Below are 14,069 nucleotides of genomic sequence, written 5' to 3' on the forward strand. Positions count from 1 at the left end.
GTAGCCAACAAGATGACTTTGGCTATGTATTAGCAACTTTAAATTCTAAAAAGTACTATCAGTTTAATTTTATTATACTGAAGTCAAAACTTAAAAAAATAGTATTCGATGCTATCCAATGGTAATGCCTCCCACTCCCACCCCATCTCACACATACCACAAGGGTCTTGCTAAATTGCTGAGGCTGGTCTGGAACTAGTGATCTTCCTGCTTCAGCCTCCTAAATTGCTGGGATTGCAGGAGTACGCCATCACACCTGACTCTCTAATGGTAATCTCTAGATATACATTTTATATTTTATTTAAAAAGTTTTAAAATCCTGAGAAGGTTGGGAAAAGTTTGATCAGTGAGTACTAATCTACAGTTAGTTATAAGCAGAAAGTCTGGGGTTACTATTGCACTAGTATTGTGACTATAGATAACTATGTACTGTATATTTCAAGAAACTAGAAGAAAGGATTTTGAAAGCTTTCACTACAAGAAATTGATAAATGAGAAGATAAAAGATGTGATTTAAACATTACTCAGTGTATACACATATTGAACATTACACGATAACCCATTAATATTTGCAACTTTTATTTTTGTGTATCAGTTAAAAATAAAAATTTCAGGAAGGAAAAAAGTTATAATATTCTAGAATAATTTAAAATAAAATAAAGGTACTTAATAGTATATGCATAAACCACTAGCAGGGTATCCTTTGTTCTCCATGTACTGAACACATAAAATTTTTCAGCTAGGTGCAGTGGTGCATGCCTATAAACTCAAGAGGCTTGGGAGGTTGAGGCAGGAGGATCACAAGTTCAAAGCCAGCCTCAGTAACTTACTGAGGCCCTAAAAACTTAGTGAGACCATCTCAAAATAAGAAATAGAAAGGGCTGGGAATGTAGCTCTGTGGTTTAGTCCCTCTGGGTTCAATTCCTGGTTAAAAAAAAAAAAAAATTCAGACACCCAATAGAAAACACAAGACAACTCATTTAAGACAGGGAATACTTTATTCAAAACCCATCAGAGAAATGGACAGCCTGGGTCTGTGACAAAGCATTCATGTTTTAAAGCATAGGTCAGTAATTATATATGAGAGCATACAATGCTACATACAAATTAACTGATCAGACCAAAACTTTTCAATGTTCAAATCAGAATAAGCTTCCCTGTAAAAGCAGCACCTTTGTGACATTTTAACTTTAGTATTCCTCTCCTTCTTCCTCACCCTCTCCTTCAACAGAATCCACACCAACCTCCTCATAATCTTTCTCTAGGGCAGCCATGTCCTCACGGGCCTCAGAAAACTCTCCTTCCTCCATCCCCTCACCCACGTACCAGTGAACAAAGGCACGCTTGGCATACATCAGGTCAAACTTGTGATCCAGGCGAGCCCAGGCCTCAGCAATGGCTGTGGTGTTACTCAACATGCACACAGCACGCTGTACCTTGGCCAGGTCTCCACCAGGAACCACAGTGGGAGGCTGGTAATTAATGCCAACCTTGAAGCCAGTGGGGCACCAATCCACAAACTGGATAGTACGCTTGGTCTTGATGGTGGCAATGGCAGCATTGACATCTTTGGGGACCACATCACCACGGTACAACAGGCAGCAAGCCATGTATTTACCATGGCGGGGGTCACATTTTACCATCTGGTTGGCTGGCTCAAAGCAAGCATTGGTGATCTCTGCTACAGAAAGCTGTTCATGGTAGGCTTTCTCAGCAGAAATGACGGGGGCATATGTGGCCAGAGGGAAGTGGATGCGGGGATAGGGCACCAGGTTGGTCTGGAATTCTGTCAGATCAACATTCAGGGCTCCATCAAATCTGAGGGAAGCAGTAATGGATGACACAATTTGACCTATCAGCCTATTCAGGTTAGTGTAGGTTGGGCGCTCAATGTCAAGGTTTCTGCGACAGATGTCATAGATGGCCTCATTATCTACCATAAAGGCACAATCAGAGTGCTCCAGGGTAGTGTGGGTGGTGAGGATGGAATTATAGGGCTCAACTACAGCTGTGGAAACCTGGGGGGCTGGGTAAATGGAGAACTCCAGCTTAGACTTCTTGCCATAATCAACAGAGAGACGTTCCATCAGCAGGGAGGTGAACCCAGAACCAGTTCCCCCACCAAAGCTGTGGAAAACCAAGAAGCCCTGAAGACCTGTGCACTGGTCAGCCTGTTAGAAAAGAGAAGAATAAAGAAAAGATAAATTTTTAATTTTTGTGCTATAATCATAGTAAGTAAACTTTTATTTTAGATCTTATTTTGAAGAATGATTTTTATTTCTTTACCATACTAGAGATTGAATCCAGTGCCTTGCACATGCTAGGCAAGCACATCTACCACTGAGCTACTTCCCAGCCCCATTGACAAATGCTTTTTAAACAGTGTAAGGAATCTGTGGTGGTAGTTCAGTGATATAGCACTTGTTTGACATGTATAAGGCTTTGAACTTGACCCCCAGCACCATTAAAAAAAAAAGAAAAATGTAGACATTCTTTGAATTACTCAATATTTCTTAAATGAAAAACCTAAATATTTACAAAATGATGCTAAACAGTTCATGTTTTAATTGAATTTTTTAAAAAGGAATAATTTATCTAACCACTACATTTGTTTTTATAATAAACAGCATTGTTTCAAATGTCTTCCTTATGATCATTAATTTACTATATTATCAAGGATAAACATACCAGTTTACGAATTCGGTCCAAGACAAGGTCGATGATCTCTTTGCCAATGGTGTAGTGGCCTCGGGCATAGTTATTGGCAGCATCTTCCTTGCCTGTGATGAGCTGCTCAGGGTGAAAGAGCTGACGGTAGGTTCCAGTGCGAACTTCATCTGGAAAGGAAACCAGTCACTCCTCATTAATAACCTGCACAAGCCTGCTCAACTCTGGTGAGGGGATGGAAGGTAAGAAAGACAATATGTTTATGTGATCAGTGGAGAACCCAGGACAGATCCATCAACTCACCAATGACTGTGGGTTCCAGGTCTACAAACACTGCCCTGGGCACATGCTTGCCAGCACCTGTCTCACTGAAGAAGGTGTTGAAGGAGTCATCTCCTCCCCCAATGGTCTTGTCACTTGGCATCTGGCCATCAGGCTGGATGCCATGTTCCAGGCAGTAGAGCTCCCAGCAGGCATTGCCAATCTGGACACCAGCCTGGCCAACGTGGATGGAGATGCACTCACGCTATGACAGAAAGAAAAATTATAAAATTAAGCTGTATTAGCATTTTGAATTTTCAGTAAATTAAAAAATTATTTCTAGTAATTTACAGGTATTTTTCAAATTTATTTGAGTCATAAGAGAAAAACGGTTAATGAAAAGCACCTGCTACAAATGCTGCAAATATGTGTGGTCTGAATAATAATGTCACCTTGGCGCAACTTAGCACATGGTGCAAGCCCATTGTTCCTACAGCTATGGTTGAATGGAAGATTTTTTATGTTATAAAATAGTCAAAGCACAAATTTTGTAAAATGAAATAAATTGCATTCAAATAGTAATTGGAATTCATTGCTTTCTTTTCCTTTAAGTAGAGATGAAGGTTTCTTCTAAATAGGACTTAGTATATTTCAACATGGACATCTGTACTACAGCTGAGGCTAGAAGCCACACCCTATGCAGTCTGTCTGCGGAATCGGAATCCATCAATATTAGGGGGTTAGAAGAAAGACAAGGTTGGCCTCCTGCACTGCTGTACTGCTGCATTGCTGTATTTGCTGTGCCTGGTGCTGGCCTGTACTCTTTGCTACATTATTTAACAGAACAGCTCTATTTCCAGCAACTGCCCACATGATCTCATTGTGCTGCTTTGCCAGTGTTACTCCTCTGACCCAGCCTAGGACCGTGTTCCTGAATTGAAATGAATTAATAAAGATGCACTAGAACAAAAGACAGCTGGATGAAGTATAATTCTCCTTTGCAGCAACTTTTTTCTTTTTTAAAAAAATTTCCCTGAATCTTCTCCACTGCAAAAAACTGAAAAATTATTAGTACTTTTAAGAAACAATTCCTAAGTTCACACAAGATGCTACCAAACAAAAGAAATTAAAGTCCGGTGAAAAGATAATGAAATATTTATTTAAAACAAAATAGTATTTCCATTCTGAGAATCACTACCCCCCCTTAACATTCATATTCTATAGAAACGTTCTCTATAATCTAAAGATTATAGCCCCTAAAGGGCTACAACTTTCATTGTCTATTCACTGACTTAAGGGGGCGGGGGAGCGGGGAAGGGCGTTTCCCTTAGTCCGGACACTTGGGGTACCCCGGGCTTCACAAAGTGGGCTTTCTCTCTCCTCTATATCCATGCAGCCTCTACAGTTTAGGTCTCTCGATCTCTGTCTCTCTTTCTCAGGGCGGGTCATCCTCATTGTCAAGTGAATTTTTGCTCAAGAAAAAAACGTCATCTAAGTTTTAATAGTGAATTAAAATACCTTTTGAAGCCCACAGTTCCACAATGATGAAAGACTTTTATTATAATTCTTTCCTGACAGAAGAGGTTTAGTGAGGCGAACCCCGCCCAACGCCAGGGAAGCAAGAAACAAACAACTCCGCCCCTGCGCCTCCCTGACACCGGCTGCCAAGGGCTCAAACAGAAAACTAAACCTTTTATTATTATTATTATTTATTTTCCCGTTAATACATGGGTTTCTTTCTAAAATGTCAACAACCCGCGAGGGATCTTTTTGTACAAACTCAAGGCTCAGTTTTGTCTGTTTTCCTGCCCCCTCAATCCCCTAGCTCCACACCACTCGCCAGCCCCGTTTGGTATGTGAAGGTTTTTTTTTCTTTCTTTCTTTCTTCCTCTTTTTTTAGACTCCTCCTCCTCCCCTCCCTGCTCTTGGGAGCGATATGAGAAAGAAAAGGGATTCTTGGAATTAAACGAATCCTGGCTCAGAAATGCAAGGGCCCAGTACAGGACACAACCACCGCCTTTTCCGGCCCCAGACCCTTCCCGCACTGCAGATGGGCTGCTTGTGGTCCCGTAGGGTTCAAAGACCCCTCGCGCCGCCTTTGCTCTTCCCCATGATTCTCCAGCGTCCTGGGCACATTTCTACCCGGGTTTCAGCTCCCGCACTGCGTCGGCAGCGGGGCTTAAGGATTTAGGGTAGAACAAAGCTAAACCTCACACAGCGTAAAACTACCGGGACCCAAAGAGGTTACAAAAGAAAAGAGCTTAAGGTTTTCCAAGAATATCCCAGGGTTCTGACTCCACCCACCGGCCAAAAAGAGCCGGAAAAAACACATTCTTACCATGGTTGCTGCTTCGCGGCTGCAGAGCAGATGGCGGAGAGGAGAGGAGAGGTTGTTGCTTCTTACAGCGCGACTCTTAGGCGGTCGATGTAAGAGAACCTGCGGCGCAAAGGCGGATGCGGCTCCCTATATACAACTCAGTCACCATGGGGATGGGCCAGGGCCTTTTCCTGTTGGTCCAGACCCCTCAATCTGCCCAGAGAAGCCACGACAGGAGAGTGGTGATTGGTGCAAACGACATGGGATGAGGTAATCTCTCCCCCACCCCTTTTTCCCTAGCATCCATAGACTGTTTGCATCCTTCAGACAAAGAGACCGTGCAAAGGCAGTCAACCGAGCATCCATTATGGGGTGGGGTTGGGGAGGGGCGGAAAGGGAAGAAAGAAAACGGGTTGGATTTGAGGTTTTTTGCTTAAACCTTAAACTACAGTTAAAATCATCTATGTGTTTTCCCTACATTTGGTCACAGAATTTATGTTGAGATTAAATAATTATGGAAAATTACTGCCAGCCTTTCCTCATAGTATATTAAACTCGACTATATTTGGTTAGGATGAAAGATCTCAATTACTTTAAAAATAAAGACTAGAAAATGGGAGTGATGGTCAAAATGACTTGGGTGAATATGATTTTTTTTTTTTTTTAGAAAGGATGAAGCATAGTCATTCAAAATGGTTTCTCAAGTTCAAATAATTTATTTTCAGACCTTTGCATGCACCAAATAGCTAAACAAAAGTGAAAAATGGAAAGAATATGATAATTAGAAAATGCAAATTGTTCTAATATGCAATAATAAGAGCTAATGTATATACAGTAAATAGTTTACCAGAGATATTCCTTAACCAGAACTCTATGTAATATATTTGTGTGGTGCATTGTCCCTATAAATGAGTCATCTTTCCTGATATAGAATTGGGAAAATACAAGGAGAAGGAATTCAGTTCAGAAGCTAGTACTAGTTATATTTCTGCATTACTCTCTTTTCTAGAAAATATCAAACAAAAACGTTCGAAGCACCAAATTTTAAAGAGTTATATAACATATAAAGTAAAAGGAAGACTATTTTGTTATATTGTCTCCATCCACAGACCACTGTGTAACCTCAGCTCAGCTGCATTTCACTTTTATGCAGTTCACTTTTATGTGAATTTGGTAAATAGCCTCTTCTGAGGTTAGGCTTCTGGCTGTGGGAATTGTAGCTGCCTCACACCCTTGCTATTCAACTAGAGACTGCAATGGTTGCTCAATTGCCCCTTGGGACAAAAAGGCTTTGCTTTCACCCCTAGGAAATGGATTGCAGTAACATTCTTTTGCTATTTAGAAAGGCTCCATTATCAGCAAGGATGGGTTATGCAGAATAAGGCTCTGAACTGTGGACCACTTAACATCGCTGAAGAAATTTCAGAAGTAATGAGGTTTGTTTGACCACCAAAATTGAAAATTTGGATTTTGACCGACATTTTTCCTTTTGATTTTAACCAACATTTTCAGGGTCTGCAGCACTATTTACAATGCTCTGCAGAGCCCATTCATTCCCGTTTAGTTGGCAGGCAGTGCAGGGTGTGGGAGGGAGGGACTTGAGAAGACAGCTGCTGCAGGTTGTGGTGTGACAATGGCAGCCATGGATTTTTCTAGCCTACCATCCCAGCTCAGGTTTGCTTGTTCAAATTTGCTGCAATCATTTTTTCTAGAAAAAATAAAAGCCAATACACAAATTTTCTACTTCTTGGATATTACATGGGGAAAATAATCTCCATCCTCTCTAGCAAATAAAAGTATATTTCAGTAAAGAGGAAGATTAAGGATGATTTGAATGCTTCTTTCTAACTTATAAATACATTTAACAGAAATAATAATTAATTGCCCTATAGAGTGTAAGCATTAACAAGCAGATCATTTAAAATATTTCTTCACAATTTTCATAATGAAAAAATCAGACAGTACTGGACCACGGTAAAGTGTAGGAATTTTTTTGGAAAGAGAAGCACAGTCTTGAATGTAGTGTTCTTTATGATATAAAAGACTAAATAAGGAATATTTCATTTATTTCCCCAATAGTGAGTTCTTTATGCATTTTACAGAGGGTTAAATAAGAGGAGGGTTCATGCAATTGATTCTTTGTAATTCTATCTCAGAGCCATTCTGTTCCTTATGTAAATGAGGATTTTTTTCCTCCCCTTGGAAATAAGTAACAATAAGATCTAGGTCAGAAATAGACTATTTAAGCACTGATAATCCACAAATATATAAATGGAAGATCAAAGGAAATAACCAATTTACCCAATTTGTACTTTTTAGTCCTCATCTGATTTAATAGCATTCAAACTATGGAAAGTAAAAAAAAAAAAATTACTATTATCCTATTTTTATGACTAATTTCTTTAATTTATGTCATATACATACATGGGTATTATGTTAACAGATTCATTCTGTAGACAGTAAAACATAAAATATTTTTATTTCATAAAATTTGTGGAATTTTAATTATTTATTTGCATGTCTATACCTTTCTTCCATTAAAATGTAAGTCCTACTTCCTGCTAAAATGCCTTGCATACATTAGGCATTATTTATGGTTTTAGGCTTTTTTTTTTTTTTTTTTTTTGGTATCAGGGATTGAACGGGGTCATTCAACCACTGAGTCACATCCCCAGTCCTTTTTATTTTTTATTTTGAGATAGGGTCTCATTAAGTTGCTTAGGGCCTCACTAAATTGATGAAGCTGGCCTCAAAGTTGAGATTCTCCAGCCTCAACCTCTCAAGTTGCTGGGATTACAGGCCTATACCAACATGCCCACCAATGTTTGTTGAATTAAACATTTTCATGGCTAGTAATTTAAGGGTATTTAATAAAGTATTTTACTGTGTATATGTAACAAGCATTTACTGCATTTCTGTAGTGAACCCAGGGCCATCTTCACTAGTAGGAAACTCAGAGGTAGTAGCATGGTCTCTTTTTTTTTGTTTGTTTGTTTGTTTTGTTTTGTTTTTTGGTGTTGCTGTTAATTTTCAGTACTAGGGAATAAACCCAGGGGTACTTTTTTACTGAGCTACATCCTCAGTCTTTTTTATTTTTTATTTTAAAACAGAGTCTCTCTACGTTGTCAAGGCTGGCCTCAAACTTGTGATTCTCCTGTGTCATGTTCCTGAATTATAGGCATGTGCCACCACACTAGGTGCTTGGTCTCTTTTCTTTATAATCTTCTGAACTAGGGAAATAATTAAGAATATACATTTATGTAGATTTGAGAATAAGGTGTTTGTGAGTGTATGAAGAGGGACCTTGTCAGATTCATTACATGACCCCACATATCATAACTTACATAGGAAGCAAGAGACTTGCTTTACTTATTCACCTCTTATTCATCTCTAAACCCATTTCCGTCTTGATGCTACTCCTACCACTCCTTGAAACTAAAATCCTCCAATGTTTGTTGCTAAATTCACTGTATACTTTTTAGTTCTTGTTAACTCATGATAACCTTTGTCATAGTCCACTAGTTTCTTTTTCTTGAGACAGTTTCTTCCCTTGACCTCAAAAACTTTCTGGTCATGCTGACATGCACCTGCAATCCCAGTAATTCCAGAGGCTGAAGCAGGAGGATAGCAAGTTCAAGGCTAGCCTCAGCAATTTAGCAAGACCCTGTTCTCAAAATGAAAAATAAGGGGCTGGGGATGTGGCTCAAGTGGTAGCGCGCTCGCCCGGCATGCGTGCGGCCCGGGTTCGATCCTCAGCACCACATACCAACAAAGATGTTGTGTCTGCCAAAAAAAACCAAAATAAATAAATATTAAAAAAAAAAAAAAGAAGAAAAATAAAGGGTCTGGGAATGTGGCTCAAGCCTTAACTCGGTCGCCTGGCATGCGAGGGGTGCTGGGTTCAATCCTCAGCACCACATAAAAATAAAATAAAGATATTGTGTCCACTGAAAACTGAAAAATAAATATTTAAAAAATTATCTCTCTCTTTTCTCTCTCTCTCTCTAAAAAAAATGAAAAATAAAAAGGGCTGAGGATGGGCTGGGATTGTGACTCAGTGGCAGAGCGCTCACATAACACATGGGAGGTGCTGGGTTTGATCCTCAGCACCACATTAAATAAATAAATAAAATAAAATACAATTACAACTAAAAAAATAAAATAAAATAAAAAGGGATAAGGATATTCAATCCCAAGCACCACAAAAGAAAACCCATGTGTGTATGCCTGTAATCCCAGCTACTCTGGAGGATGAGACAGGAGGATCACAAGTTTGAGGCCAGCTTGGGCAATCTAGTGAGACCCTGTCTTAAAATATAAAAAGGGCTGGGGATATATAGCTCAGTAGTAGAGCCTAGCATGCACGAGGCCCTAAGTTTAATCTACTACTTCACAAAAACAAAACAAAGCTGTGTTCTGGGTTTTCCTCCCACATTTTGTTTCTAGTCAGTCTCTGTTCGTTCTCCCTCCTTTCCTTAATCTTCAAATGTTGAAATTCTTCAAGGTTCAGACCTTTACTTCATTTTGTTGTACTGTATACATGATCTTAGTGGCTAGCAAGCGCATCCATTCTCAAGCTCAAAATCCTTTTTATATGCTATTACTTGGTATCTTTTCTTAGGTCCAGATCATATGGTAAATTCTTTGGACTTTTAAAATTATCATTTATTTACAATGCTACGGATAGGACCCAGAGTCTCATGAATGCTAAGCAAGTGCTCCATCACTGAGCTATAACCCCAGACCCTGACAAAGTATTTTGAACTTTGTTCTAAAGGAGTTTGAGCATGAATCCATAAAATATGAAGCCTTTACATTCTAATAGAAAAGAATGAAAAATTGTGTGAAAAAAAAGCATTTTTGTAAAATTAATCTGACAGATGCATGAAGTAGGGGAAAAGGCTGGAGACAAAGAGACCGTAAGGAGGTTATTGCAATAATCGAAGCAAAAGGCCTCAGATCATCATTACTTACAGTGAAAATGGATATAAAAAGACAATAGAAAATGCTATTCAAAGGAAGTACGCTATAGTGACTGGTTGGACATGTGGCAAAGAAGTAGGAGTCAAAATTAACCCTTAAAGTTTTTAGCCTAGAACACTATAAGAATGACATGGTAAAGGTGCTGCAGATAGAACAATGGAAGTTGAAAAGGGATTCGAGTCTGAGCAGGAAATGTGTTTGTGTATGTATTGAGAGAAGGGTGTTGAGGGCATGACAATTCAGTCTTATGTTATACCATTTGAAGTCATAGAGGGGTTAAAGCCAGAAGGCTTGGAAGCCACTGAGAATCTGAAATTGGCACTGTTCAACAAAAGATCAGGACTGGAGGGTTGGAAATGTGTATTTGGAGTTTAAATGACAATTGCATTGTTCTAATTAATGCTGGTGATATGTTATGAAAAATAGATTTTTTCCAAATGTAATCCAGAATTTCAGTTTATGCCACTGAATGGGAAAAAGATAGATTCAGGTAATATTTAGGATGTTGATTTACCAGATTTAGGAACAAATTTAATTAAAAATTTTATTTATTAAAAATTTTAATAGGGCTGGGGATGTGGCTCAAGTGGTAGCACGATCGCCTAGCATGCGTGCGGCCCGGGTTCGAGCCTCAGCACCACATACAAACAAGATGTTGTGTCCGCCGAAAACTAAAATAAATAAATAAATATTTTAAAAAAATTTAATAAATATTAAAAGTGTTTATTAAAAATAGAATATAAAATATATATTAAAAATAGAGGCTGGGTAAAGTTCAGTGGTAGGGTACATGCTTAACATGCTCATAGCCTTGGGTTCAAACTCTAGCACCAAAATAATGACAATGATAATAATAAAAACAGTAAGGGACTGCAAAAAAAGAAGTGTCAGAAAAGGAAATGAAGGAGGAGGAAAAGCAGCAGATGTTGATATTACAGAAACAAAGACGAATGTCAACAAAGAGGGCTGTGGGCTGTGGATGTGGCTCAAGCGGTAGCGCGCTCGCCTGGCATGCGTGCGGCCCGGGTTCGATCCTCAGCACCACATACCAACAAAGATGTTGTGTCCGCCGAGAACTAAAAAATTAATATTAAAAATTCTCTCTCTCTCCTCTCTCACTCTCTCTTTAAAAAAAAAAAAAAAAAAAAAAAGAGGGCTGTGGTGGGGAGTGTATTTCAGCATCAGAATGTGTGCTTAGCATGTTCAAGGTCAATCCCCAGCAAGAGGTGAATATTATTGAATACTGCAGATTTCATACTGGATTGGATACTCCAAATTCCAATGCTAAAATACTTATTTTTAAATAAGGACAGAAGAGTGTTCATTAGATTTAGCAACAAGGAAATCAGTAAAGGAAATAGCAAGGACTTGGCATGAAAGATATAAAAAATGTATATTGTCTCATAGTTGTTCAAGACCCAAAGATGGAAACTGTTATTACAATACAGTATGTTGAGGCAGCAGTTGTGGTTCAGTGGTAGAGCCTTGCCTGGCATGTGTGAGGCCCTGAGTTCGATCCCCAGCACCATATATAAGTAAATAAATAAAATAAGAAAGATCCATTGACAATTAAAAAATATTTTTTAAAAATACAATATGTTGAATGTAGTAAGATAGAGATCAGAGCAGGGTCGACCAAACACAAAGACAGGCTGGTTGCCTGGTTTTTGAAATGCTGTGGATTTACATTTCCCAACTTCATTCCACCGTGGTGCCCACTGTCTCATCATTGCCTCTGCGTCCTTTGTGAAATGACCATATGTGTTCATCTCACACCCACTTCCTGATGCATATTTAAGTGCTAGTTATCCCTTAAAATTCTCTAACAAAATATATCTCAAACTCTAAAGTAAGCAAGGGAATGAACATGATTATTCTAACACAATGAATTTACATTTACCTTCAATTCAGGGTCCAGTAACAATAAATGTGTTGAGTGAACTGGCTTTCACAATGTGTGCCCTTAAAAGACTCTCTACTGAATTCACCTTGGCCAAATTCCAATGCTAAAAATCTAGAATTCAGAATTTTATTTCAATCTTAACATGTTTTGTTTTGTTTTGCTTTTTCCCTCAAACCCTGGTCAACACAATAAAATATTACTATTTTTTTTTTCATTTTAGGATTATCTAGCCAGGCATGATGGCTCACACCTGTAATCCCAGCAGCTCAGGAGGCCAAGACAGGAGGACTGAGAGTTCAAAGTCAACCTCAGCAATAGCTAAGCAACTCAGTGAGACTCTGCTTCTAAATAAAATACAAAATAGGGCTGGGGGCTGTGGCTGTGGCTCAGAGGTAACACACTTGCCTGGTATGTGTAAGGCACTGGGTTCGATTCTCAGCACCACATATAAATAAATAAAATAAAGGTCTATCAACAACTAAAATATATATATAAAATAAAAATAGGGCTGGGGATGTGGCTCAGTGGTCGAGTGCCCCAGAGTTCAATCCTTGGTACCTCTCCACAAAAAAGAATTATCTATAGTCATTCTGGTTACTGAGCTTTATCTATTTAGGGAAGGATTTTCTTTTCTTTTTTTTATTGGTTGTTCAAAACATTACAAAGCTCTTGACATATCATATTTCATACATTAGATTCAAGTGGGTTATGAACTCCCATTTTTACCCCGTATACAGATTGCAGAATCACTTCGGTTGCACATCCACATTTTTACATAATGCCATATTAGTAACTGTTGTATTCTGCTAGGGAAGGATTTTTATGTGTATAACAGAAATAAATATTAGTGAGGGGCTGGGGTTGTGGCTCAGTGATGGAACACTTGCCTAACATCTTCAGCACCACATTAAAAAAAATAAATAAATAATAAAGCTACTGTGTTCAAATAAAATATTTTTAAAAAATAAATAGTAAATAAATTTCTATTTGAGAAATAAGACAAAAAATTAAATAACACAATATATACCTGTACTCTATAGTATAAAAATGTATCTCTCACATTGTAATATAATGCTTTGAAGTCACTCATGAATGTTTAGTCATTTACTGTACTACTCTTTTTAACAAAACATTTATGAGCTAAAATACACATTTTAATTTATAATGTTGGGGGCTAGGGATGTGGCTCAAGCGGTAGCGCGCTCGCCTTGCATGCGTGCGGCCTGGGTTCGATCCTCAGCACCACATACCAACAAAGATGTTGTGTCCACCGAGAACTAAAAAATAAATATTAAAAATTCTCTCTCTCTCTCTCCCCCTCTCTCTCCTCTCTCACTCTCTCTTAAAAAAAAAAAAAATTTATAATGTTGTTCTGGTACATTGGGATAGTGGTTTACCCAAGCTTACTGATGAAATCTGACATTGAGAAAGTGAACAAAACTTAAACAGGCTCAAAGACATTCTGAGAAGAGAACGAAAAAGAAATGGAGAAGATAATAATATCAGTTTTAATGAAACAGTTTATAATATGGTTACATTTCATTGACCCAAATTACACACACTTACAAGAATGCACATTGAACCACCTCTGTCCAGGCCCTTTCCTTTCCTGAAGCAGATGGAAATTAGGTGGCAGATTGGGAAGGTTGCCATGGTGCACTGGCTACAGAGATTTAATAGTAATCAAAAGAAGCTCCAGAGTCCCCTCCCCCAACCATCCAAATGTAGGTTTCTCTCTTTTCTTTCAAATCCTTGTCTTAATTAATTCCATCTTGTAGATAAACCTGGGTGAGATTGACTTACCAGTGAACAACAACAACAACAAAAAAAAATTTAATGTTTGCAAAAGTGTTTATTGATGCATTAGGCTTGACTTAAAACAATATATAGCTAAACACATAAAAAGCCAGAATTTATTTTTTAAATGTCTTATACAAC

The 14,069-nt window shown here is 38.4% G+C and overlaps 1 protein-coding gene across 1 annotated transcript; it reads right to left on the reverse strand.

Annotated features, from left to right (window-relative positions):
• Positions 1–976: 976 nt before the first annotated feature.
• LOC308657608 (tubulin alpha-1A chain) lies at positions 977–5,407 on the reverse strand. Its single transcript, XM_081309439.1, has 4 exons — positions 5,267–5,407; positions 2,971–3,193; positions 2,689–2,837; positions 977–2,171 (listed from the first exon to the last, which is right to left on the reverse strand). Exons 1-4 carry the CDS (start codon positions 5,267–5,269, stop codon positions 1,191–1,193), a joined length of 1,356 nt encoding a protein of 451 aa, XP_081165565.1. The 5' UTR covers positions 5,270–5,407; the 3' UTR covers positions 977–1,190.
• Between the last annotated feature and the right edge of the window lie 8,662 nt (positions 5,408–14,069).

The sequence above is a fragment of the Spermophilus citellus genome, assembly GCF_964194105.1.
Source record: "Spermophilus citellus genome assembly, chromosome: 10".
In the NCBI taxonomy this organism is placed as follows: Eukaryota; Metazoa; Chordata; class Mammalia; order Rodentia; family Sciuridae; genus Spermophilus; species Spermophilus citellus.

Bases quoted from the DNA above. Each gene is read 5' to 3' on its own strand.
- LOC308657608 (XM_081309439.1), bottom strand. The intron at 2,838-2,970 runs GTGAGTTGATGG...TTTCCTTTCCAG, and splicing joins CCTGGAACCCACAGTCATTG to ATGAAGTTCGCACTGGAACC. The intron at 2,172-2,688 runs GTATGTTTATCC...CTTTTCTAACAG, and splicing joins TGGACCGAATTCGTAAACTG to GCTGACCAGTGCACAGGTCT.